Source organism: Manis pentadactyla, chromosome 8, assembly GCF_030020395.1.
Source record: "Manis pentadactyla isolate mManPen7 chromosome 8, mManPen7.hap1, whole genome shotgun sequence".
In the NCBI taxonomy this organism is placed as follows: Eukaryota; Metazoa; Chordata; class Mammalia; order Pholidota; family Manidae; genus Manis; species Manis pentadactyla.
In genome coordinates, this window is record NC_080026.1 from 71,675,770 (window position 1) to 71,700,856 (window position 25,087).

Below are 25,087 nucleotides of genomic sequence, written 5' to 3' on the forward strand. Positions count from 1 at the left end.
AGCAACTCTTACCTGTTCTCTGCCCTCATCCTCAACATCGCTTCTTCAGGAAGGCTTTCTGCAGCCGCTCACACCAAGTCAGGCCCGTGGCTATATATCCTGAGCTCTCTGTGTGCTTCCTTCATAGCAGCTAAGGCAGTAAGGCATTAAATAATGCGGTACATGGGTGATGATGTGTGTAACTTTGGTGTTCCCTACTGGACTATGAGCATTTTGATGGCCAAAGCCTCTTCTGATACCTGATAATCCCTCCAGCCCAAGGCTTTAGTCTCTCTGGGAGCTCCTGCACTCCTGGGCCCTCCTGGGACTGGGTCGAGCAGAGCTTTCAACAGTTTGTTGAGTTATTCACTCAAGGGCACCATGGGTTAAGGATTCCCTTCTCCTGAGCTCAGGGGTACCTTTGCAGCAGGGCTTCCCGGGGAGGGCAGAACGGGAGGCCATGCACCTTGTGGGTAAGTGTGAGCATGGTGCGGCACCAGCCTTGAGATGAGCTCTTGGTTCTTCTACTTTAACCAGTCAGGGGACCTTGGCAGTTTACTTCCCCTCTCCAAGTCTGAATTTCCTCTTCTACTGCACGGGAAGGGTAATACTACTACTTCACAGGTCACGAAAATCAGGTCAAATGAGACCTGTAAAGCATCTTGCCCCATGTAAATGAAGCTGTTGTTCCTGTTCATAATTTTAAAATATATTGTGAATTTGATGGCTGTCTCTGATGGCTGCTTCCTTAGTATCCAGTCTTCCCTGACAGGGAATGTGCTGTAGACTGAATGTTTGTGTCCCTCCAAAATTCATATGTGGAAACCTAATGCTCAATGGTTGGCATTTGGAGGTGAGGTGGGGCTTTGGGGAGGTGATGAGGGCATGAATGCAGAGCCCTCATGAATGGGATTAGTGCCCTTGTAAAAGAGACCCCAGGGAGCTTCCTTGCCCCTTTGCTACATGAGGATACAGCAAGAAGATAGCTGCCACGGCCATGGAGGTGGGCCCTCCCAGAAGCCACACCTGCCACACCGTGGCTGGACTTCCCAGTCTCCAGAACTGTGAGAAGGAAATTTCTGTGGTTTATAAGCCATCCAGTCTATGGCATTTGCTATAGCAGCCTGAGCAGTCTGAGACAGAGTGTACTCTAAACTCTTAAGGAATGGAGAAAAATGTTTATGTCAGGATTTGTTTACTGAGGACAGAAGGTACTGAGGTGAGAATGTGATGGGAACAGGTGTGTCTGGGGGTCAGTGCTGTCTTCTCTGGTCAGGTGCCCCCCATTATGCATAGACTCCTCTGTTCCTTCTCTGGACCCCTCTTTTCCTTCTGTTAAGTGAGCATTTTGGACTAGAGCTACATAATTTCCCAACACTCAGACAACTGTAAAGCTCCATGAACTCAAGATGCAACGATATGAAGCTGTTTGAAGGTAAACTGGTAGCAGAGGAGGGCAGGGGAAGCAGAAAGGCAGTTTGGCATAGAGATGACAGGCACCTTGGTGTCACCTGACCTGAGTCTGGTTCCCAGCTCCACTAGATACTAATTGTGTGTCCTGGGGCAAATTAATTCTTCTAAGATGCAGAGTCCCCATCTGTAAAGTGGGAAGAATGGTTCAATGGCTTAGTGCCATCCTGAGTACCCAGTAGATGCTAATCAAGGCAGTGCCCTGGAAAGCACATTTGGTGTGTGTGGTGTGTGTGTCACTGTGCATGTGAATATGTAATGCCTTTTACTCCTTTCCTTCAATTACTCCTTCATTATGGTATTTATTCGAACAAATTTATGTATGCTAGCACCATGGGCCAGTACCTTGGGCGCCACGGAAGCTGCGGCAAATGAGACAGACCTCGTCACTGCTGTCATGTTTGGGGACCAGCGTGGCAGCTGCCGCTGGTGGGGAGAGTGGCGTTCTGAGGGAAGGGCGGGTTGTCTTACCTGCTGTGCGATCCGGGTGCTGTTGTTTTCACTCTGGCAGAGGGTCACCCTCTTCCCAGCAGGGTGACTGAAACGTGAGCACAGTCATCTGGGGCAAAGCGTGCACGCCTTTCTGAATGCTTCCTGCAGATCATCAAATGAATTCTCATACAACTCTGGATGTAAGAACTCTTGTTCCCCTGCTACAGATGAGGAGAGCAAGGCTTATAGGGTCAGTGAGTTTGCCTATGGTGCAGCAGCCATTTGCTAGTAAGCATAGGATTCACATGGCTTGTGACTGAGTTCCGACCCACTCGAGCTTTGGGACTGCAGTGATGTCCTGGTAAAGCCACCATGTGCAAGTGCTCGGTCTAGATAACCTGTGTATCAGTGTTAAGCAGTAGAAGGTGGAGCACAGGTTTTTACAAGTATACCGTCTCTCCTCTACCATCTCTAAAAATGAAAATATTTTTAGAATAGTTGTTAAAAGTGAGGACTTTGGACTGAGGCCTCCTTGGGTTCCACTTGCGGTTCACCACCGGCTGAGTGTTCTAGGGCAGTTTACCTAACCATTCTCTGCAGGCATTAGTTGCCTCATCTTTGACATGGGGGTGGATCTCAACATCGCTCTTGTAACACTATGATCCATGTAAAACACAGGTGGTAGCTATAAGGACAAATACTAGTCATAACTACAGACTGACCAGATGCCGGAATGCATGCTAGGGTTTATCTTAAGTAGTTGGGGCAGGTTCAGGAAGCCCCCCAGCCCCAGAGCTTTTGGTGATCTAAAGCCTGTCTTAAGGATGGTTTGAACCAGCCCTTGGAATTTGGGTCTTTGCAGAGCCGAAGGCCTACTTTGCTGGGTCTCAAGATTCTTTGAATTGTCTTGTCACATGGATGGTTGCAGGCAGGTCCAAAGTGAGAGGGTGGCTTTGACTTTACATTATGACTTTACATTACTCAGTACAAAGTGGCGGGATTGTGTGTACACATAAGCTAAGTCCTTGGTGCCGTTTTGTCTAGAACCTGCCTTTACAGATGTAGAGGGAGCCCTTATGCAACTTACAGCCTATCTTCTAAGCTATTCTGGAAGGTTTTAGGTTATGCAGCCTCCTCCCAAACTAGCAAGGAGCCAAACCTCTCTCTTCTTCATACCTGGGACACAGACTGCCTGACTCTGAGCCCTGGTTTGGAATTGTTGGCTATGCAACTATGCACAGATTACTTAGCCACAGTGTCTCAGAGTCCTATGAAAAATGGGAATGAAACTAATCTCTAAGTGTATTAGTATTGTGTTGCTGCCGTAACAAGCTACCACATAAGTCTATAGCTTAAAACAATACAAATTTACTGTCTTACAGCTCTAGATGTCAGAAGTCCTAAGGTCAAGGTGTTGTCTGCACTGAATTCCCCCTGGAATCTCTAGGGGAGAATCAGTTTTCTTGCCTTTTCCAGCATCTAGGAGCTGCTCATGTTCCTTGGCTTTGGAGCCCACCCTCCATCTTCAGAGCCAGCAGTATAACTTCTTCCAGCCTCTTTCTCATTCAACCCTCCTGCCTCTCTCCTAATCAGGAAGCTCTGTAGCAGGCCCTCACTGGCTGCTGCTCTTTGCCAGCTCTTTGCTGTGATCACATTGGGCCCACCAGATAATCCACGAGGATATCCCCATCTTGAGGTCCTTAACCGTATCTGCCAAGCCCCCTTTGCCATGTAAGATAACATAGTCACAGGTTCTGGGAATTAGGACACAGGTCCTCATTCAGCCTATCATGCCAGCTCAGAGAGCTGTGGGGTGACGCGTCCGAGGTGACGCCTGTGAAGTGCTCAGCACAGAACCTTCCTCAGTCAGCCCGTAGTGTGTGCTTAGCACAGCTCTGATTATACTGGCTAAACGATGCCGCTCATTCTTTCTTCCAGTGCCTGTGTTCTAATGATACTTCATTACATTTACATATTTACTATTATTATGAGGGAGGATTATTTATTGAGCTTTACTGTATATCAGCCACTGTGTCCTTCCTATTTTAGAAAAGGGCACTTAGACTTGGGAGAGACTGAGTACATCCTACAAGGTTTCACATCTAGTAAGAACCGAGAGCTGCTTCATGCCGACACCCTGACCTCCAAGCTCTCGTCCTTGTCCTTTTGGTTCTTTGTGGGACCTCAGCTCATCTCTCACACCATCTCAGAGCACAGGGGACTGCCCTCGTAGAGAAGGCTGGTACCTTGGGAGGCAGGGGCAGCTTCCCCATCCACCCAGTCATCCTTTTGTGAGAGTGTGGGCTCAGGAGGTTCATTTTCGGAGCCTGGAATCCTCTGCTGGCTCCGCTTCAGCAAGCTCTGTAGCAGGCCCTCACTGGCTGCTGCTCTTTGCCAGCTCTTTGCTACCTATTAGTTGAACTTTGCCCGTCTCTGGGCCAAGTTGCCCTTAGGCTTTCCCCTCAGCCCCCAGCCCTCCTGGAGCCACGCTGGGACCAACGAGCCAACTGTAGGGTACAGCTGGGGGTGGCAGCCCTGGTCTCATCCTACTAGTTTGTTGCTGAGCTGAACCAGGCCACGGGTGTGGGAGTGCACGGACTAGGCTGGTGTTTGGATGCATTGCCCGAGCAGGCAAGTTTGAGATATGTCCCTGCCTCCCATTCTGTGTCTCCTCCATCTGCTAGAGGTTACTTTCTTCCAAGCACTTGGAAATTTAACAAATTTATGGGGCAAATACAGAGCTTTGGATACTCTTCCATGGAGTGCAGAGAGGAGTCTGGGAATGTTTTAAGAAGTCTCTATGCAGGACAGAGTCACTTCCTGAGCTAAGCCTTGTGCAGGAGTGGGTGTAGGTCCAGGCTGCTCTAGGGTGTTTACATTTGTTGTCAAAGGCCCCTGAGCTGCTCTGAGCAGCACACTTGCACGGGGAGCACGTGCTGGCGCTGGGTGTCTGGATTTCCGAGGCTACACGTGCACATCCTAGGAAAGGGTCAGTGGCTCCTTGTTGCCCATGGGAGTCCAGGAGTTTGAAGAGTTTCCTGTATGTCTTCAACTTGCCAACTCCCACATTTCCCCTTTGAACCCTAGGGGCTTAGGGAGGGAAGTACAGAGCGATTGCAGGGGAATTGTAAATTTTCCCCATCAGGAGAAGGTAGGGGGCTCACACATGGTCCCCAGAAATGGCACCTGCCTCCCCAGCCAGTCTCAGCCCTGGCCTGGTGCTGGTTCCCGCCCTCTGCCCCACTCAGCTCCCAACCCTGTGTCAGCCACCCCTGCCTTTCTCAGGGCTCTGCCCTGAGAAGTCAGCTGAGTGGCCCCAGGTTTTCCACCCAGTGTTTGAAGAGGGCCTGGAACTAGCAACCCGGGATCCGACCACCTGCCGCATCTTCCTTCTGCCTCGCTCTGACCTCTTCCCCCAGGAAGACCACTGCAGGGCAGACACATGGACTCAGTGCTGCTGGTGACCAGTAGGAGTGCTTCTTGGCACAAAGCTGTCCTGTCCCTGTGGTCCCTATATGTTGTCAAAGTCTTTCCTTGGTCAGCCTGACTTTCTGGTGTTTTAAGGCCCAGCCCCAAAGCACCTTTGATGGGAGAGAAGTGCCTTAATGTGCTGAAGGAACACGGTAGCACCGTCATACCACTCCTGGTGCCCTTCCCACGGTATTGCACAGTTACCACTGATTGGTGATGCTTGTCACTGTCCTTACGAGGCAGTCCTGCTTTGGAGGGACAGTCACTTAAAACACATTCCATCCATTACAGTTCAACCTTGAGTTAATTTCAGCAATTACTGGTACACTGACATTTGTAATTGTGAACTTTCGTGATTATTCTTCCCCAACTGGATCATGATCACCTTCACTGCAGGCAGGGAGCCTGTTGATAAGATGCTGTATATACCACAGTGCCTTGTACATAGAACTTCCCCAGTAAATTTAGTCTTGTTAATGTAGCACTAAATTGAACACTTGAAGGTAAAGAGGTGCATGTGAAGCGGCCCCAGTCTTGGCCGTTTGCCTTCTACTCTCTCCCCACTGGTAGAAGGCCATTTGTGAGGCTTTGGAAGTGCAGAGGGCTGCTGTTTGTGATCAGAGAATCACAGGAGTCATTTTGGACCTTTTCTTGGTAAGGGTCGGGGGTGGGTTCCCACTGTTCTTACAAATGAGTGGATCAAAGGCCCACACTGCATAACTCCAGGGGGTGCCATTCACGTCAGGTGTGTGAGTGTGCCTCCCAGAGTTGTCTATAGAGGCCATGAGAGTCACTTAAAAAGCAGTTTGTTTGTTACCAAATTCGTGTCAGTAAAGAAACAGAAAAAATATTGTCAATTCACTTCCCATCTGACTGTCCTGACAAATCTTCCCATTTTCCTTGCTAGTTTACGCTCCTCATTTGTGTACATTATTGGTACAGAGCTGTAGTCTAGAATATTCTATTATTTTGTACTTTGCCTCTTTTTCCCCTTCAAGGCTTGGTTATAAGCTTTTCTAGACTGCCTTGTCAGTTCTTGTCATTGTTGATGGCTTAAGTATTACACCAGGTGGATTGCAGTTAATTATTTGACCACTTGGCAATGTATTAGCAAGTGTTTCACTATTGTAAGGATGGGCAGAAGTCAAAGGGAGCTCATAGTTTTCATTTGGACCTGTGTGTCAGTCCCTATGTAAAACATTTAATTATCTCATTTATTCCTCTTAATTATTTATGGAGCTGAGACTTAGACTGGTTAAGCAACTTAATAATATGAGCTAATTTTTATTGAACTATCACTGTGTGTCAGACTCTTGGCTAAGAACTTTCATATAATATATCTCATTACTTCCTATAAAGTGCGAACTCTATTTCCATGCTGCGGGGCATGCTACAAGTTTCAGGGCATGTTAAAATACCTCGTCCAAGGTGCCACATCAGAGCTTTGAGAAGACAGATTTGAACCCAGGTTTGTCTGACTCTAAAACTCATGGTCAGTGTAATGTGAGCGTCATGAGAGTGAGTTGTTTTCCTCCTGTTTTTATTCTCTGCTGTGTGCCCAGTACTGAGAAGAATGCCTGGCATGTGGTTGGGGCTCAATGAATGCTTGTTTAATGAGTGACTGAACGGTCTTAACACTATATAAGCAGCCAGAGGTCAGGTTTCTTTCCCTTCTGAGTCTTTGGCTAGTGCATCTGTGTCTCAGGTGTAGGTGAGTAGGAAGTAAATGTGTGTGTCTGTGTGTGTGTGTGTATGCATGTGTGTGAGTAGACATATAAGAATGCGTGTTTGTGTCTATATAGTGAATTTGTGTGTGAACTTTTCCTTTTTATTTATTTTAGGGTACATTGTAAGAAATGTAATTACTGGAGCAAACTATAGAAACATTTCTTAGGTTTTCAAGAGTAGGTTACAATCTGATGGTGAAGGCAGTGTGTCTTATTAGATAAGCAAAAGGAGTCCAGTTTTGCCACTACCTTGCCAGCACTGTTTTTAAAAAATTCTTTGCTAATGTTATATAGGGGTGCATTCTACCTCAGTATTTTTAATTGTTTCTATTTTATTATTTGCTTGGGATCTGTCATGAATTATCTGTTTAGCAAGATACCATGTTTGTTTTCCAGCTAGGTGCAACTAATTCCTACATGTGGGTGTTTTTTTCAGGTCCCAGGCCCGTGGTGTTCCTGCAGCACGGCTTGCTGGCAGATTCCAGTAACTGGGTCACAAACCTGCCCAATAGTAGCCTGGGCTTCATCCTAGCAGATGCCGGGTTTGATGTGTGGCTGGGGAACAGCAGGGGAAACACCTGGTCTCGGAACCACAGAACTCTTCCTGTTTCTAAGGATAAATTCTGGGCCTTCAGGTAGATTTGAATTGATGATGACAGGGGTCTGTTTCCTTAGTACCCTCAATATAGACATATGGGGAAGCAGATAGATGAGTAACTTAAGATTGTATGAGAGGGAAACTGATGCTTATGTTTTAAAACTTGTTAGGAATTTGATAACTCACATTAAGTTATAATAAGCAATTCCATTTAAGAATTAGATTCAGTGACGAGTTTTTAGGTTTGTTGATATTTCTGGGTAATTTGTGTCTCATAACCTTCCTTCCTCCATAAATTCGCACTCCAAATATCTACTTTCCTGTGTCCAGAAATTCTCCTCTTCTAACTTTTGTCTCTTTCTATTAATCACTGTATGGCATTGGGCATGTTGCATAGGCTTTCTGTGTCTCACTTCTCCTTTGTAAATTGGGGATAATAAATACCTATCTCAAAAGGTCATTGGGGGATTAAAGGAGAAGATATAGGGAAAGAGCTTGGTGGTGGTTACCATCAAAGGTGGTAGTTAACAGCTGGCTTATCCATCGCCTGACGACAAGCATTCACACACGCCCGTGGCTCAGGGCTCTGTCTTGGTACCAGGTGTTAGAGAAGATCAGTGCTACGAATTCCTTCAGGCTTGCTTCCCATCTGTAAAACCAGAGCCTACCTAAAGACATGAAGTGCAAGACTGAGGGCTTTTACCAAAGGCAGATACAAGAATATATTTATTGTCACACTATTTGTAATGGTGAAAAATGGGGAACTACCAAATGCCCATCAGCAGTGAGTGAGCAAGTTAAGTGTGGCATATTTACACAGTGAACAGCCTACAACTATGTGCATCAGCATGGATGTAGCCAGATACAGAATACATACTGTTTGTTCCCTTTTACAGAAAAGTTAAACAATGGGTGAAACTAATTTATGGTGTAAAAAAGGTTGACAGTGGTTACCTGTGGGAGGCAAATTAGAAGGGAACCCAGTGGGGCCTCTGCTGTCCTGTTAATATTCTGTTTCCTCCTCTTGGTGCCCATTTACCCAGCTGTGTTCAGTTTGTGATAACTCCTCAAACTGTACACTTATGAGTTGTGTACTGTTGTATTTGTATGCAGTGTCTCAATGAAAGGGTTCTTTTTGTTTGGATTGCAGTTTTGATGAAATGGCAAATTATGACCTACCAGCTTCAATAAAGTTCATTCTGAATAAAACTGGCCAAGAACAAGTATATTATGTGGGTCATTCTCAAGGCACTACAATGGGTATGTATGTAATAAAGATTAGAAGTTGATATAATGTCTTATTTCAGTTTGCATTTGTTCTTAAAAGTGAAGTAAAAAAATATGTAAATCCAAATAGAGTTTTTTTAATGACAAGCAGAATGAATAGGGCAAGGGCAAGGGATTTTGGTAATATTTCATCTTCTCTGGAAATTCAGACTTTAATATAAACAGATCAACAATGTGTGTGAGTCTTTTGAATTCGAAGAAATGAAGTAAACCATAGCCTCATATGTATTTTCCTAGTTAAGCAATATGGAGATGGAAGAGGGTAGAAAATAATTCATTTTATAAATGCAGAGACTTTTGTAAAGAAAACAAGAAAATAGAATGACTTTTATGTGGTCTTTCTTTCTGTGGTTGTGCATAAGGTGTTCAGGCCTCAGTTCCTTCTCAGGAGGAATTGCTCTGTGTGTGGTGTAGATTCAGTGTGTGCATGGGAGGAGGTGGGTGCAGGTTCTTTCTATGCCACCATCTTGGATTACCCTAAAAAATACACTGACTTGTACTTTGTTTTTTTATAATAATTTTTTAATTAAAATAGAGTTTTATAAAGTTTATATACAATATTATATTGGTTTCAGATGAGCAACTTAGTGTTTTTTCAATTATGTACTTTATTAAATGTGCACCAGGATGTGTGTAACCATTTGTCACCATACAATGGTACTAAAGTATTATGAGCTATATTCCCTATGCTATACTTTCATCTCTATGACTAAGTTATTTTAGAGAAGACAGATTTGAACCCAGGTTTGTCTGACTCTAAAACTCATGGTCAATGTAATGTGAGCTTTATGAGAGTGAGTTGTTTTCCTCCTGTTTTCAGTGGGGGTAAGATGGAGTACACAGGTACCATGTTTCATTTTATTTATAGTTTTTAAGTCATGCTTTTTAAATTTGTACTGATTATAAAAGTAATGTGTATTTGCTGTAAACACAAATATACATTTAGTAAACTTTAAAGAAAATAACAATTGCCCATAATTCTAGCAAAAAAAAGAGTTCCTCTGATTACAGACTAGGTTTCTGCCCCATAATTTATTTAATTCCCCTTTTAGTGTTTACTATGACTAGTATCTTTGCATTCACATCATGAATACATGTGTGATCTCCTTAGAATACATTCCTAGAAGGAGAATTACTATGTGAAAGGTGTGAATGCTTTAAAGTGTCTTGATATATATATGGTTAAACGGCCTCACCACTCAACACTCTTCCAACTTGATAGGCAACCAAAAGAAAGTAACACGGATCCCTTGGCCTTTCTTACTAATGGGGTTAAGCCTCTTTCTTCATTTATATTCCATCTCCCATAACTTGTCTACTTGTGTCCTTGGCTTCACTGCTTTCTGAAGAGACATTCTGGGGCTGAGCTAAAGGCAAGAAGTGACCTAAGAGAGGCTAACAGATATTTTAAAGCCGGGCCATTCTAAATGTGTAAATTTATTTTCTGTCTTTGGTGACTGATTTGAATGCTTGTGTAAATTCTTAGGGAAGGGAGGGGATGGGATGGTAGGTGGAGCTATTAGGAGTAGTCTTTCTTTTGCTTGGCTTACATTATTAAAGGAACAGGGAACACCTTCTGGCTCTAGCAACTGGATTTATTCCAGTGCATATCTAGGTTGAAAACTGAATCAAGTACTTAATAAGTACTTGATTTGCTGGTTTAATCAGACTCGGTGTTTGTGCACAAAGAAGCTGAGTGCTGCCGTTTTAAATGTTTGACTCCTGGCGGTGACAGTGCTCGCTAGGTTCTCAGGTTGCCACTAGAGGCGCAACACATGATTGTTCTTAACGATTCAAACAAAGTCCTTGAAGATGAATTTCCCGTTATTTTCCTTTTGTTCCCACAGGTTTTATAGCATTTTCACGGATTCCTGAGCTGGCCGAGAAGATTAAGATGTTCTTTGCCCTTGCTCCTGTGACTTCAGTCGCGTTCTCTACCAGTCCTCTAACTAAATTAGGACAATTACCAGATTTTCTCTTTAAGGTACTTGGATCACCCACCCACCCACTCTTGCCCCACAAATTTCCTTTTCAGATCTGAAGAACTGGCCATTAGAGGGAGCATCTTCCTCCCTCTATGCCTTCCTTCTCTATGTTCTGCTACTAATGGAAGAGTGGGGTTTCTTCTCTCCACGGTTTTTCTGCCTCTCTTCACTCCTACTTTCAGATCCTGGAGAGTCAGGGAAGTTTTATCCCTAGATCTACACCACAGCCCTGTATTTTCATGGTTAGCCTATCAGGGCAACTCTCCACCCACCACACAGAGAGATCAGGAAAGTCTCAGAGAAGGTAGCTTAAACTTTCTTAGAGTTGTACTTCATTCCATGCCATGAGCCCACGTGCAGGAAATGTGCTGCTCCCACATGCCCAGCCCTGGCCTCACTCAGGTGATCTAAGGACATTGTTACTATTAAGTTTTGTAATCAGGCCCCTAAACACAAGCTGATAACTTCATTAGGGCTCAGCCGTGAAGCTTTGTTCTGTTCAAGAACGAAGCAGTTTTTATGAGGAGTTGAGAGCCAGCTGAAGCCAGATGGTCCATTATGCCTACACTATTATGTTTTATGTATGATACGTTTATATATACACACATATGAAATTCCATACAGGAATATATACTTAAAATCAGTTATAACATATCTATTGGCCATTTACAAAATTTTCACAGGAAATACAGATAATACTCTAATCTCAGAATCAGATTCTCACATAAAATGGGATTTTTCTGCACCTGTGGGCAGACATGTAGATAAGATGTGGACCCTCTAACCAAATTTATTTTTAACACCTTGGGTATTGAATCATCAGTTTTCATTTTTAAAAATTCAGTAATTACAAATAAAGCACCTTTCAACTTCCAAGGCTTCTTTTTGTGCTTTTTTTCAGGATTTAGCATAGTACTCTTTGGGTCTTTTCCTGTAGAGCTTGTGAACGAATTTACCTACATATCTAGGTTTGGAGAGAAATGTTTTGCTTTAATATAGATCGTATCTACTATGCATATTGATAGCGTTTTCTCCTCATTTGAGAGCCACCATATCAAAAAAATAAAACTATTGTGTGCTTTCTAACTGCCGCATAGTAAGTTTTCCATTCTGAGGAACTACCACTTACCTAACCTGCCCCCTACGTAGACCCTTAGGTTGTTGCTGATTAACTGTTGCTGCATCCTTGTTCCCTTTTCTATGGAGAGCTGAAATTGCTGCATTGTAGGAATGATGCAAATTTAATTTAATCCTTGGAGGTTGTGATTTAGTAGCTTTGTAAAGATTCAAACTCTTGCTCCCCTCCTTGAAGCTGGTGTGTTTTGTTAAACCTGGAGTGGGACCCAGGATCTGTGCTTCTACAAAGCACCTACATCGCCTAAAGTGGGCTAAACAGATGGGTATTTGGGAATCATAGATAACCGTGTTTTATATTATCCTGGGAAAGTGATACAGTGAATGTATGTTCCTAAAACCTTTGAATTAGCTGCTCTGGAAAGTATATGTTGCTTCCATGGAAGCCAAGTATCCTAACTCTTTCTCAGAATACAAAGGCATACGTTATAAAGATATAAACATTGATATAAGCAGGACTGTACCCATGTGAATTTTTCTTTTTCTGTGTATACTGTGCTGCTTTGTCATAATTTTCAGGGGAGTTTGCCACAGTCATTTTCAGCTAACAGTTATAAGGTACAAGGTCAACTTTCCATTCTTTGTCAGTCAAAAGGAAAATTTGGCTTATTGTCACTTAAGTCAGTGATGCATTATCCTATTTTTAGTAGGGAACCTCAAAAATATATGTATTTATCACATGTGACCATTACATAGACTCAAAGCTAGTTTTAAATGCTGATGCCTGTCACATGAGCTTCTCTGCATGTGATATTTACTTCTTTGTTCTCCCTACCGCATCTTAGTGTGACTAGTCTGGAGAAGAGGAACATTCAAGGAGACCTAGTATCTGCCTTTAGATATTGGTCATTTGTCTGGCGGATCACAGGCTGAGTGCATGTGGATGGAATTTGCCAGAAGTATAGAATTGCATCCATACAAGATTACAATTTAAATTAGTTGCACCTTTTAAAAGGCAGATTATTTAACATGTAAATTTTGATATTGGTTTTTGTTTTTTTTTAGGGAAAAAAGGAAGCTGTGTAGCACAAAGTAGTGGCACACAACAGGCTGAGCATAAGCTTGCCAGTTTGCCCCAGGTCTCAGAGCTCACTGATCATCGCTCGGGGCAGGGTGGAATTTTCCTCTTGCTCTTTTACTCATTTGCATTTTCATGCTCACCTGTGTTTGTCGGGACTGCAAGGAAGAATCTGTTCCATGCGTCTCCCCTAGTTGCTGGTGGTCTGCTTGGTGCTCCTTGGCTTGTGAGAGCATCACTCCAATTTCTGCCTTCATTTTCCCATGGAAGTGTCTGTCTCTGGGTCCAAATTTCCCCTTTCTATAAGGGCACTAGTCATATTGCATCAGGGCCCACCCTAATGACCTCATCTAAACTCAATTACTTTTATAAAGACTCTATCTCCAAGTAAGGTCACATGCTGAGATACTGGGGATTAGGACTTCCACATACCTTTATAGGGGAGACACAGTCCAACCCATGAAACTACCTTTGCAGGCTTGGACTTTCACTCCTGCTTGTCTCTCCAGAGGGTAGGCATCAGCAAAAGTGTAAATTATAAGGGGACACATTTGGGTTCAACATAAGGAAGATCTTTTTCCTATTTCCTATTGCACAAGTATGTGAATGACTGCCCTGAGGACATAATGGTTACCCCAGAAATACTTGACACAGGTTCCATGGCCATTGGTCAAGGCAGATATAGACCTGGAGTGGGCAAACTTTTTCTATAAAGGTCCAGATAGTAAATAATCGTGTTCTGTGCACCATGTGATCTCTTGCAGCTGCTGAACTCTGCCGATATAGCACCAAACAGCCAAAGACAATGTGTAAAGAAGTGAGAGTGGCTGTGTTCCAATAATACTTCACTTATATGTAGACAGTGCTGGTGGAGCTGAATGGGGAGTTACTATTTAATGGGTACAAAGTTTCAGTTGAGATGTGGAAAGAGTTCTGGAGATGGAGAATGGTGATGGTTAAACAATGATGTGAGTGGACTTATGCCACTGAACTGAACATTTAAAAATAGTTAAAATGGTAAATTTTGTATTAATGTGTGCTCTTCAATAAAACACAAAGTATGAACAATAACTTAGTTTAAAAAAAGTACTAACAAACAATAGGAAGAAGGCAGGATTGGCCCATTTGCCAGTAGAATTGGATCACGTTTGTCTGCATCCTGGGCCGACACACTGTTGGCCAATCACAGTTCAGTTCCGTCCATCAGCATCAGATGGATCTCTGGGACGGCACTGGGATGAGTCATCATTAAGGCCCTTTCCCTCTATGATAGTCTGCTATGAACTCACTTGATTTTCTGCCTCCGTTTCTTCACTTGAGTCCTGAAGTACTTATTTATAATGTCTGCTTTTACCTTAGTAAGCATACTGCATAAACATAACATATGTTCCTAGTGTGAAGGTCCCTTGTTGCCATTTCTCTCCTGAGACTATCCGTGGAGACACTTGGCATGTATCTCTGCTTCCGAGGTAGGTCATGGAGGCTGGTGTACCAGAATGAAGTGCTGAGACATTCTTGGACTTCTTTTTATTTTGTAGGACTTATTTGGGGTCAAAGAATTTCTTCCCCAGAGTGCATTCTTGAAGTGGCTGAGTACACATGTTTGTACACATGTCGTTCTGAAGGAGCTTTGTGGCAATGCCTTTTTTCTTCTGTGTGGATTTAATGAGAGAAATTTAAATATGGTATGTAAGTTTATAGTAAGACTTGTTTAAACTTTCAGTAACTTTATTTTATCTGTAAATGTGCTTATTTTTGTGGGGGAAGTGGGAGAGGCAGGAACGACCTCCTTAGAGCTCTAAAAGATCTTTAGTTTTAGGAGGCCAAGGAACCAACTCTGTCAAGTGCGTGCAGTGCCATCTGCTGCTGTTCTCAGGCCGGCCATTGTCAGCTTCCTACATGTACCTATATGGAAAGTGTCAAATGAGGAGATCTGTCATAATTTAAGTCCCAATATTTATATTTATTCTAGAGATTTCTTTCTTTTAAAAAATTACCATAAATGTGTTTAAGTTTGGAATGGCCATTTACACACACCTGTGTGTGTGTAAATTTATTTATTTCATACAATATAAATCCTTGGCCAGTAATATGCTGGTGTTTCTAAATATATTTGTAGTTTGAAATGTTGCATTTTGAGAAAATATTTTAAAGTTCTGGAATGAAAACTCTAGGGAATTTTTAAAAACTGATACTAATTTCTTATTTCTGATGATGAAAGCAAGGTGTGATTATTATATAAAAATTTGGAAATTGAAAAAAACTATGAAGAATAAAACTAAAATGACCAGTAATCTCAGCCCGTGCAACCCCATCATTACCATGTTGCTATATTTCCTTCATATATATTCTGCGTGTACATTCTTGTACATATTTTTAGTAGTCATATCTGTAGTCAAAGAATCCCCCCCTTAATCTCATGTATTTGAAGCTATGCCTCTGTAGTTTTTAACTATGAAGTGTAGCATATGTGTATTATCAATGCCTCCTTAATGCTGTATTCATTCTTTGTTTCCATGTATTTATTTTGCAGTCTAGAGTGTCTGTATATGTAGCACACTCTCCTGCTGGAACTTCTGTGCAAAACATGTTACACTGGAGCCAGGTAGGCATTCCAGGAGGGCATCTGGGGTTTGTGTAAAATCAGCATTAGAAAAATCACGCAAAGATCTCAGTATGCATGCATCCATTCCCCGAAGCACCTGTCTACCAGCTCATCCCAAATACAAAGATGGTTTACTTACAAAGCTGAGCTGGTTTCCTTCCTCCGCATCCCGAGTTCCTGTCCTGTGTTTGTGTCACTTTTGTTATCCTCCCAGGGACATGCTGTACTGTATGTATGAGTTCACCAAACAGCTCTGGGGATTGATTTTTTTTTCTTTTCTTTCCCCTCCCCACCAGTTTTTCATTGAGTTCCAGGTTTATTATATTTCTCTGTTGCTTCATAGAGCAAGATTTTATAGCAACTTCAGAGATAGAAGCTGCCATTTCAGCATTAACCCATGAGTGCAATATGCCTGAAACATCATTGAATAAACTGGAGCTAAGCCAGTCAGAGATGTAAATGGGAGCCACTAGCTTTTAAAATCGTTTTTGTTGTTTTACCGCACATCACCAAAGTAATGCACTTTCAGTCTAGAAGGTTTAGAAAATACAGGCAAAAAAAAAAAATTCTCTTAAGATAAAAAATTAAAGCATTCTGTAATTCTACATGAGATAGAAAATGTGTACTCAAAGATCTGAAATGTCTCTCTGTGTTCTACTCTATACCTCTTGCTGCATACCAGTTTCAGAAAGAAGTGGTTAAAGTCACAAATAGAAATAATAGTTTTAGAAATAGATTAATTTATTTTCTTCTACTTACTCTTCTTTTACTTTTTTTTCACCTAACAATATGTCAGGAACTTATTCTACATCAGGATATATTTCTTTTATAATTTCTCTCCCCTAACTTCTTTTAAATATGAAATAACTCACCATTTAAGCTCCAAAGAAGATGCTCTGAGTGTCTTGGATACAGTTTCCAGACACTGGGCAGTCACTGCCTGCAACAGAATCATGTGAGTTGCATTTAAAAGTACACCTTTTAATAAGATATTGTTTAAGAAATGTAAGGGGAGTCGGTTTGTGGTAGAACTGGTGGATTGGCTACCATCCAGGCTTTTAAAAACAGATTCCTGTGTCCTGTTCATGGAGATTAGAATTCATTTGGACTGGAGAATCTGTACTTTCGACTATGTTAAAGAGCTTTGCCAGGGTATCGGGGACCTATGCTATGTAAAGTACATGATTTAGTGTGTTTTGACATAGGTATATGCCTGCAAACCATCGCCACCGTTAGGACAGGGAACATACCTACGCCCTAAAAGTTTCCTCATGCCCCCTTTCAACCCCTTCCTCTCACCACCTTCCCTGCCCCCATTCCCAGGCAGCCACCATCTGCTTTCCATCAGTAAAGGTCAGTCTGCATTTTCTAGAGTTTGATAAAAGTCTAGTCACATACGAATATACTTGTTTCTGTTTGGCTTCTCTCAGGATAATCATTTTGAGATTCATCCACATTGTCATGTGCATTAGTTACTGAGTGGTGAGAAATTGTATTTCTAAAAAAAAATGCTGCCCAGTAGATTCTTCTACCCACCTGGATTTGGGAACCGCTGATCAGGGACATCACCGGCCCTTTTGTATCCTTCCTCAGTTGTCCCAGGAACTGTGTCCATTGGGAGTGCCACTCACTTCTCCCTGGGCTCATCCCTAAGGATCCGGGCATGCCGGGCCTAAGGCCTTTGGCCTCCTTGTTTTGATTGTAAGGCCCAGTGTTAAATGTCAGTGACTCTGTGTGAGTTGGCTGTGGCTCAGAAGAGGGGCATCTGGGGTGCAGGGAGGTCATGACATGCAGAGGCACACCTTCAATGTCCTGAAACCTTCCAAAGTCCTCAAATTCACCAGTGTTCCTTCAGGCCCCTGCTTTTCTCTTGAGCCGCATTTATGTTCATTGTTACTTGTTTTCTCTGTATACCCTGTTGTCAAAATATCCCTGCCTTTTGGAGCACTTTGGCCCTCTTACCTGGTGGACATTTTCAGAAAGGCCCCATTTCTGTCCACTTGGGAGTTAATGCCATCTAGCTTGGAGCAGGTGAGCTGAGCTGAGGCAGGTGCTGAGCTGCGTACCAGCTTAGTGACCACTATGGCTCAAGGTGACATGCCACTTGCCTCTGCACAGCACCAAGGACCACCAGACCCCACCAGGAGCCTTTGGGAATTTGGCAGCCAAGACTGCTGGACCGCTCTGTCATATGTTATGAATGGTCTCATGGCAGGCCCCCACTGGGCGTGCTCTCAGTTGGGCGGCGATCCATGCCTCTGCTCTCATCCCAGCCTCTCTTACCGAGCAGCTGGCTGGGGTCAGAGGCTGTTGGCTGAGTCTCAGAGTGCCACCCTTGGGCCCAATTGTGACCTTGTGGTTTTAGGTTCAAACCACTGGGAATGTGCCTTGTGAACAGTTTTGAACCTCAGATTCACTACAGAAGGCAGCCTGCCCTTTGCCCTTCGCCCTTCTTCACACTCCCATCCCTTTGTCAAGAAAAGAGTTGCTTTGTACCGCTGTTGCATAGAATCTTCTCTCCAGTTCTCCTTCCTCTGGGCTGTTGGCCAGGGGCTCCCGGTCTCTGCCTATCAGACAGCCCTGGTACCTGATGGGAGAGGTGTCTGCTCACGGTGTGCGGGGCCTGGATGCTGGAAGGCTGAGGCCCACAATTCAGCTATGAAGTTTGGAGGTTCCTTCCCAGGAGTTTAGGGTGGCCTAAAAGGCCTTTCTCTTCATAGAACATTCGGAAGTTTACTTTTTGTTTGAATAATTAGTATTCAGTCTTTTTTTAAATTTTTAAAATTTTGTTATCATTAATCTACAATTACATGCAGAACATTATGTTTACTAGGCTCCCCCCTTCACCAAGTCCCCTCACAATCTCCATTACAGTCACTGTCCATCAGAGTAGTAAGATGCTGTAGAATCACGACTTGTCTTCTCTGTGTTGCACAGCCCTCCCCATGCCCCCTCCCCACATTATACATGCTAATCATAATGCCCCCTTTCTTTTTCCCTGCCCTTATCCTTCCCTTCCCACCCATCCTTCCTAGTCCCTTTCCCTTTGGTAATTGTTAGTCCATTCTTGGGTTCTGTGATTCTGCTGCTGTTTTGTTCCTTCAGTTTTCCTTTGTTCTTATACTCCACAGATGAGTGAAATCACTTGGTACTTGTCTTTCTCTGCCTGGCTTATTTCACTGAGCATAATACCTTCTAGCTCCATCCATGTTGTTGCAAATGATAGGATTTGTTTTCTTCTTATGGCTGAATAATATTCCATTGTGTATATGTACCACATCTTCTTTATCCATTCATCTACTGATGGACACTTAAGTTGCTTCCATTTCTTGGCTATTGTAAATAGTGCTGCGATAAACATAGGGGTGCATCTGTCTTTTTCAAACTGGGGTGCTGCATTCTTAGGGTAAATTCCTAGAAGTGGAATTTCTGGGTCAAATGGTATGTCTATTTTGAGCTTTTTGAGGAACCTCCATACTGCTTTCCACAATGGTTGAACTAATTTACATTCCCACCAGCAGTGTAGGAGGGTTCCCCTTTCTTCACAACCTCGCCAACATTTGTTGTTGTTTGTTTTTTGGATGGTGGCTATCCTTACTGGTGTGAGGTGATATCTCATTGTGGTTTTAATTTGCATTTCTCTGATGACTAGTGATGTGGAGCATCTTTTCATGTGTCTGTTGGCCATCTGAATTTTTTCTTTGGAAAACTGTCTGTTCAGCTCCTCTGTCCATTTTTTAATTGGATTATTTGCTTTTTGTTTGTGGAGGTGCATGAGTTCTTTATATATTTTGGATATCAACCCTTTATTGGACCTGTCATTTGTGAGTATATTCTCCCATACTGTAGGGTATCTTTTGTTCTATTGATGGTGTCCTTTGCTGTACAGAAGCTTTTCAGTTTGATATAGTCCCACTTGTTCATTTTTACTTTTGTTTCCCTTGCCCAGGGAGATATGTTCATGAAGAAGTCACTCATGTTTATGTCCAAGAGATTTTTACCTATGTTTTTTTCTAAGAGTTTTATGGTTTCATGACTTACATTCAGGTCTTTGATCCATTTCGAATTTACTTTTGTGTATGGGGTTAAACAGTGATCCAGTTTCATTCTCTTTCATGTAGCTGTCCAGTTTTGCCAGCACCATCTGCTGAAGAGACTGTCATTTCCCCATTGTATGTCCATGGCTCCTTCATTGTATATTAATTGACCATATATGTTTGTTTTAATATCTGGAGTCTCTATTCTGTTCTACTGGTCTGTGGCTCTGTTCTTGTGCCAGTACCAAATTGTCTTGATTACTGTGGCTTTGTAGTAGAGCTTGAAGTTGGGGAGCGAGATCCCCCCCACTTTATTCTTCCTTCTCAGGATTGCTTTGGCTGTCTTCCTAGGCAAAAACATGGGCTGAGTTTCCATTTGTTAGTGTCCTCTTTAATTTCTCTTAAGAGTGTCTTGTAGTGTTCAGGCTATAGGTCTTTCACTTCCTTGGTTAGTTTTATTCCTAGGTATTTTATTCTTTTTGATGCAATTGTGAATGGAATTGTTTTCTTGATTTCTCTTTCTATTAGTTCATTGTTAGTGTATAGAAAAGCCATAGATTTCTGTGTGTTAATTTTGTATCCTGCAACTTTGCTGAATTCCGATATTAGTTCTAGTAGTTTTGGAATAGAGTCTTCAGGGTTTTTTATGTACAATATTATGTCATCTGCAAATAGTGACAGTTTTACTTCTTCTTTACCAATCTGGATTCCTTGTATTTCTTTGTTTTGTCTAATTGCTGTGGCTAGGACCTCCAGTACTATGTTGAAAAGCAGTGGGGAGAGTGGGCATCCCTGTCTTGTTCCCGATCTCAGAGGAAAAGCTTTCAGCCTCTCTGTTCAGTATGATGTTAGTTGTGGGTTTATCATATATGGCCTTTATTATGTTGAGGTACTTGCCCTCTATGCCCATTTTGTTGAGAGTTTTTATCATGAATGGATGTTGAATTTTGTCGAATGCTTTTTCAGCATCTATGGAGATGATCATGTAGTTTTTGTCCTTCTTTTTATTTATGTGGTGGATGATGTTGATGGATTTTCGAATGTTGTACATCCTTGCATCCCTGGATGAATCCCACTTGGTCATGGTGTATGATCCTTTTGATGTATTTTTGAATTCGGTTTGCTAATATTTTGTTGAGTATTTTTGCATCTATGTTCATCAGGGATATTGGTCTGTTTTCTTTTTTGATGGGTTCTTTGCCTGGTTTTGGTATTAGGGTGATGTTGGCTTCATAGAATGAGTTTTGGAGTATTCCCTTCTCTTCTATTTTTTGGAAAACTTTAAGGAGAATGGGTTTTATATCTTCTTTGTAGTATACAGTTTTTAATAGTCCTAAAACCTAGTTCTTCACTGTGTTTTAAAATTTAGTTTACAAATCTTACTCTTTTTTACAAAACTCACAAGTTTCTGGAGCTGGGACTCTTGTTAGTATCTCTAGCCCCCTTTGCAAGCAGGTCCCTGAGGCCAGGTACATGCTCCTATTGGAAGAAGGCTGATCCAAACATGTCTTTATAGTGTTGTTCAGAATTATTTAAGGTGCTATAAAAGATAGATTCTCGGACCTACCCAGCACTTGTTGAGACTCGAAATTCCTCGGGTATTCTCTGGGATCTACATTTGAGTAAGTACTTCATAGGATCTGTTGTCCTCTGTTGTTTGTAACCTACTGCTTAAAACAAAACAAAACAAAACCAAATCAAAAATATACATTAGGTAGGTTATTTAAAGTATTGTAAAAAGACATTCAGAGTAATTTTTATTATACATATAATATACATTCATTATACAATTATTTAAAAATACCTGAGTACAAAGAAGAAAGTCCGTCACCCATATGTTTACCACTGGGGAAAATGACTATTAGTATTTTGGCCTTGTAGGTGATGTAAAATGTTTCCTTTACCCTGTTAGGGTTTCTGGCTGGGACTGACATTAACAGGAGATTACCATACAAACAGGAGAAAACCATACAGACTATTGACATGTACGTGGGAGCTGTCCCAAGAAAAATGAGCCAGAGAACTAACTAGGCCAAGTGCTTGTGTACTAGGTGAAACAAAGCATAGCCATTGGCAGAGGGTAATTGAAATGTACAGGGAGACTCACCGGAAGTAAGAGTTCTTTTAATAAGGTCTTTCTGTAGATTTCTCTCAGCCTCCGTTTACTCTCTAATGATAAGAATGTTTCTTCCTCCAGGTATAGTGAGGGCTTCTTTTACATGGGAATTTTATCTCTCGCTTTTAGAAAGAAGAAGGAAAGTCTGAGTACCTTTTATGCATCTGCTATTTTTCAAGTGTCTCAAACTCAAAATAATATGTCAAAGTGGCATATTTTGGGGTGGCATATCCTGAACTCTTTCAGTATAATCTGATAATTTTTTGGCATAATTGTTTCCATTACAAAGGCAGGAACATGGTACATGCATATTTTGGTAACTTTATTATGTATTTAATTAAAGAGCATTATATTTATCAGATACAGGATAAATTTCTGTATTGGAGACCCCCAAATACAGCCTCTATGTAAGCAGTTTGGCTTTCTGATAATACAGTCTGTACATCAGTGGCACAGGCATGTGGTGGAGGGAGTGTGATTGCTCCCAGAAGTCATGCAGGGACCCAGTTCCCCTCTTCACTGTAGCTCTGCCATCTCTGGGGTGTTCTCTGGTGTCTGGTTGAAGCTGGGTCACCCCCATGTCTTCTCCAGCCCACAGGAAGGAAGCGTGTGAGGGATGTGGTTCCTACCTTGGTGTGCCTGGCAAAAGCTTTGGGGGGCAATTAGCAGTCTCTGCCATCATCAGAAATACGTTTCAAAGGCAATAACTAAATTTTAAAATATTTGTTACTGAGGACAGTTTTCTGGTGCTTTGAGTTTATTATTATTATTTATGATAGGTTTTTTTGTCGTTCTCTCTTTTTTTTTTTTTTTTTTTTTTTGCAATAGTAAAACATCCTGGGACAAATATTCTTGAATTAGAGATCTGTCTTTTACATTAAGCAAATTACTTTCTTAGGTAGCAGAAACTATAGTCATAAAGTAGACTTGGTGGTCAGATGGTAGGCGTATCCGATATGTGTTGAACTTTAGAAAAGCTGTAACTATTTACATTTTCATTACTATTCAAGACCTAACAATAGCTTGTTAGCTGTCACTTAAAAACCATCAATCCTAACATAAGCATTTCTTCCTGATCTTTATCCACACATGATTGTCACAGAAGTATAACCATAGTTAGCATGTTTTATTTTGTTGGCTGACTTTTTCTGTCTGCATATTATTGTTTTCTCTTTCTGTTTTATTGTATTTATATTTACAAAAAGTGGCATGCTATTGTGTATATTAAATGTAACATAATGTGTTTAACCAAATATCTAGTATTGGACTTTCATTTCCATGATTTTGTTACTATAAATAGTCTTCTCATTTACCTCCTCCCAAGATACTCTTTCAAGTGGAGCGTTGAAGCCTTATGAGTCTGAGCACAAAAGTCAGGTTTGAGGTTTAGTCTGAGCCCTAGGCAAGTTTTTTTCTTCATCTTCTACACACTCTGGGTGCTTTGCATAAATGCTGAAAGACATGTGAGAAAGTGATAAGTGGATGTCTGTCCACTGCTGCTGAAGAGCATGCATTGGTGTATTTTCACTGACAATTAGTGACTAGCAGGTGCCAGAAACCCATATTTTATCCAGCTTGTTAAGCAGTCCACAGTTATTAATATCTATCATTTGCAATGGCAAAAGCAGATGCTAAACATGTCTCCTGCAGAAGTCACCTGACTTTTTTACATCAAACAGTAGAATTTTATGCAAGAAAATCTGAAATTTCACATAAGTCAAAGGCAGATCTGACAAAGAATGTTTAGATTTTTTCCTTTTTACCAGGTACCACCATTTGGCCAAAGCTGCAGCAGTTTCTAGGTCATTTGGCTTTTGCCAGCTTTGGATTTAGCTCTTGACATATTTTTAATTTGGGGATATAGAGCAAGTATAGATTTGCATTATTTCAAAATGTACAAATAAATGACTCTGAATAACTTTATATCATACTATTCTAAATATGCACACATTTAAATTCCATACACAATAATATCATTTCGTGACTAGTTAGAACTGTGCTTATGTATAGTACAATTTGATGGTTATACTGGTCCTGGGACTCAAGGAAAAGTGTTAAATAAAATTATTAAAATACTAAATAACTAAGTAGAGTGGATATATAGAAAACATGGAGATTATTTATAATTATATACAAATATGTTCATATATGAATAAAACTATAATATAGTGTTTATATTAATCCACATTAGTATGTTAATATACCATTAATGTTTACATAACCAATATATTTAAATCAGTCCATACATTAGTATATAATCATATATAAATACATATTAATCCATATACTATATGTAATATGGATCTCTTTCCCAAGTAAGATAGTTAACTTTTTGAAAAAGTTTGAGATTCAAATTTCAGTAAAAAATGTAAGCCTAAAGTTTATACAACAGGTCCATCCTTCAATCCAGTCTCATTCGTAGCATGTATGTGTAGCTGTTTTACTGTGTCATGTAATAGCTACTTTCCAATCATACAGTGAGAAATGGAGTCAGTAAGGAGAGCAAAATAATAGCAGTTTATTATAAATTATATTTTGGAAATGAAGAGTAAATCTGGGTATCAGTGTAACACCGATTTCTGAGGACATGGCTAGTGCTAGCAACCTGTTATGTTATCTTAGACTTCTGTGTCAGATAACTTTTCCAAATTATCTTCTTTATAGGCTGTTAAATTCCAAAAGTTTCAAGCCTTTGATTGGGGAAGCAGTGCCAAGAATTATTTTCATTACAACCAGGTAAAGTGTTTGAAGTCATTAGAATTAAAATCGGCATGGACCACCCCTCAAGGAAGCCTGAGCTGTGAGGAATCTGGCTGGGCTCTGGTGCTGTGAGAAGTATTTGCAAGAGTCAACTAGACAGCATTTGTTTTCTCAGTCTGTTCCAGAACAACTCAGGCTTTGCAGCTGCAGCTGTGGACTGGCCTCCTCTCTGTCCTTTCCCTGGCCCTAGCCAACAGCTGTCACTGTCATATGTTATTCATAGTGATCCAGAACACAGACCTCAGAGTCAGACAAGCCTAGGTCTGTTCCCTGGTGGCTGGGACACCTTGACCAAATTACATTGCCTGAGCCTTTTCTTCTAGATGCGAATAAGTTGACCGTTTTTGGCATGCTAAGTGCTCTAAAATGTGAGGCACTTTGCCCATGTTTTTCTTACTTAGTTCTCACAATATCTCTGTGACAGAGATGTGATTATTATAATTATTATTACTAAAGGTGAGGCAACTG

The 25,087-nt window shown here is 41.5% G+C and overlaps 1 protein-coding gene across 2 annotated transcripts in view; it reads left to right on the forward strand.

Moving 5' to 3' along the window:
• Positions 1-25,087, forward strand: part of LIPA (lipase A, lysosomal acid type) — a 46,225-nt gene that overhangs the window by 18,108 nt on the left and 3,030 nt on the right. For both annotated transcript variants that reach the window (XM_036924074.2, XM_036924075.2), the window contains exons 4-9: positions 7,516-7,714; positions 8,828-8,937; positions 10,812-10,948; positions 14,640-14,786; positions 15,635-15,706; positions 24,524-24,595. In XM_036924074.2, the coding sequence (XP_036779969.1) occupies positions 7,516-7,714; positions 8,828-8,937; positions 10,812-10,948; positions 14,640-14,786; positions 15,635-15,706; positions 24,524-24,595 (737 nt within the window). The remainder of the gene's footprint in view (positions 1-7,515; positions 7,715-8,827; positions 8,938-10,811; positions 10,949-14,639; positions 14,787-15,634; positions 15,707-24,523; positions 24,596-25,087) is intronic.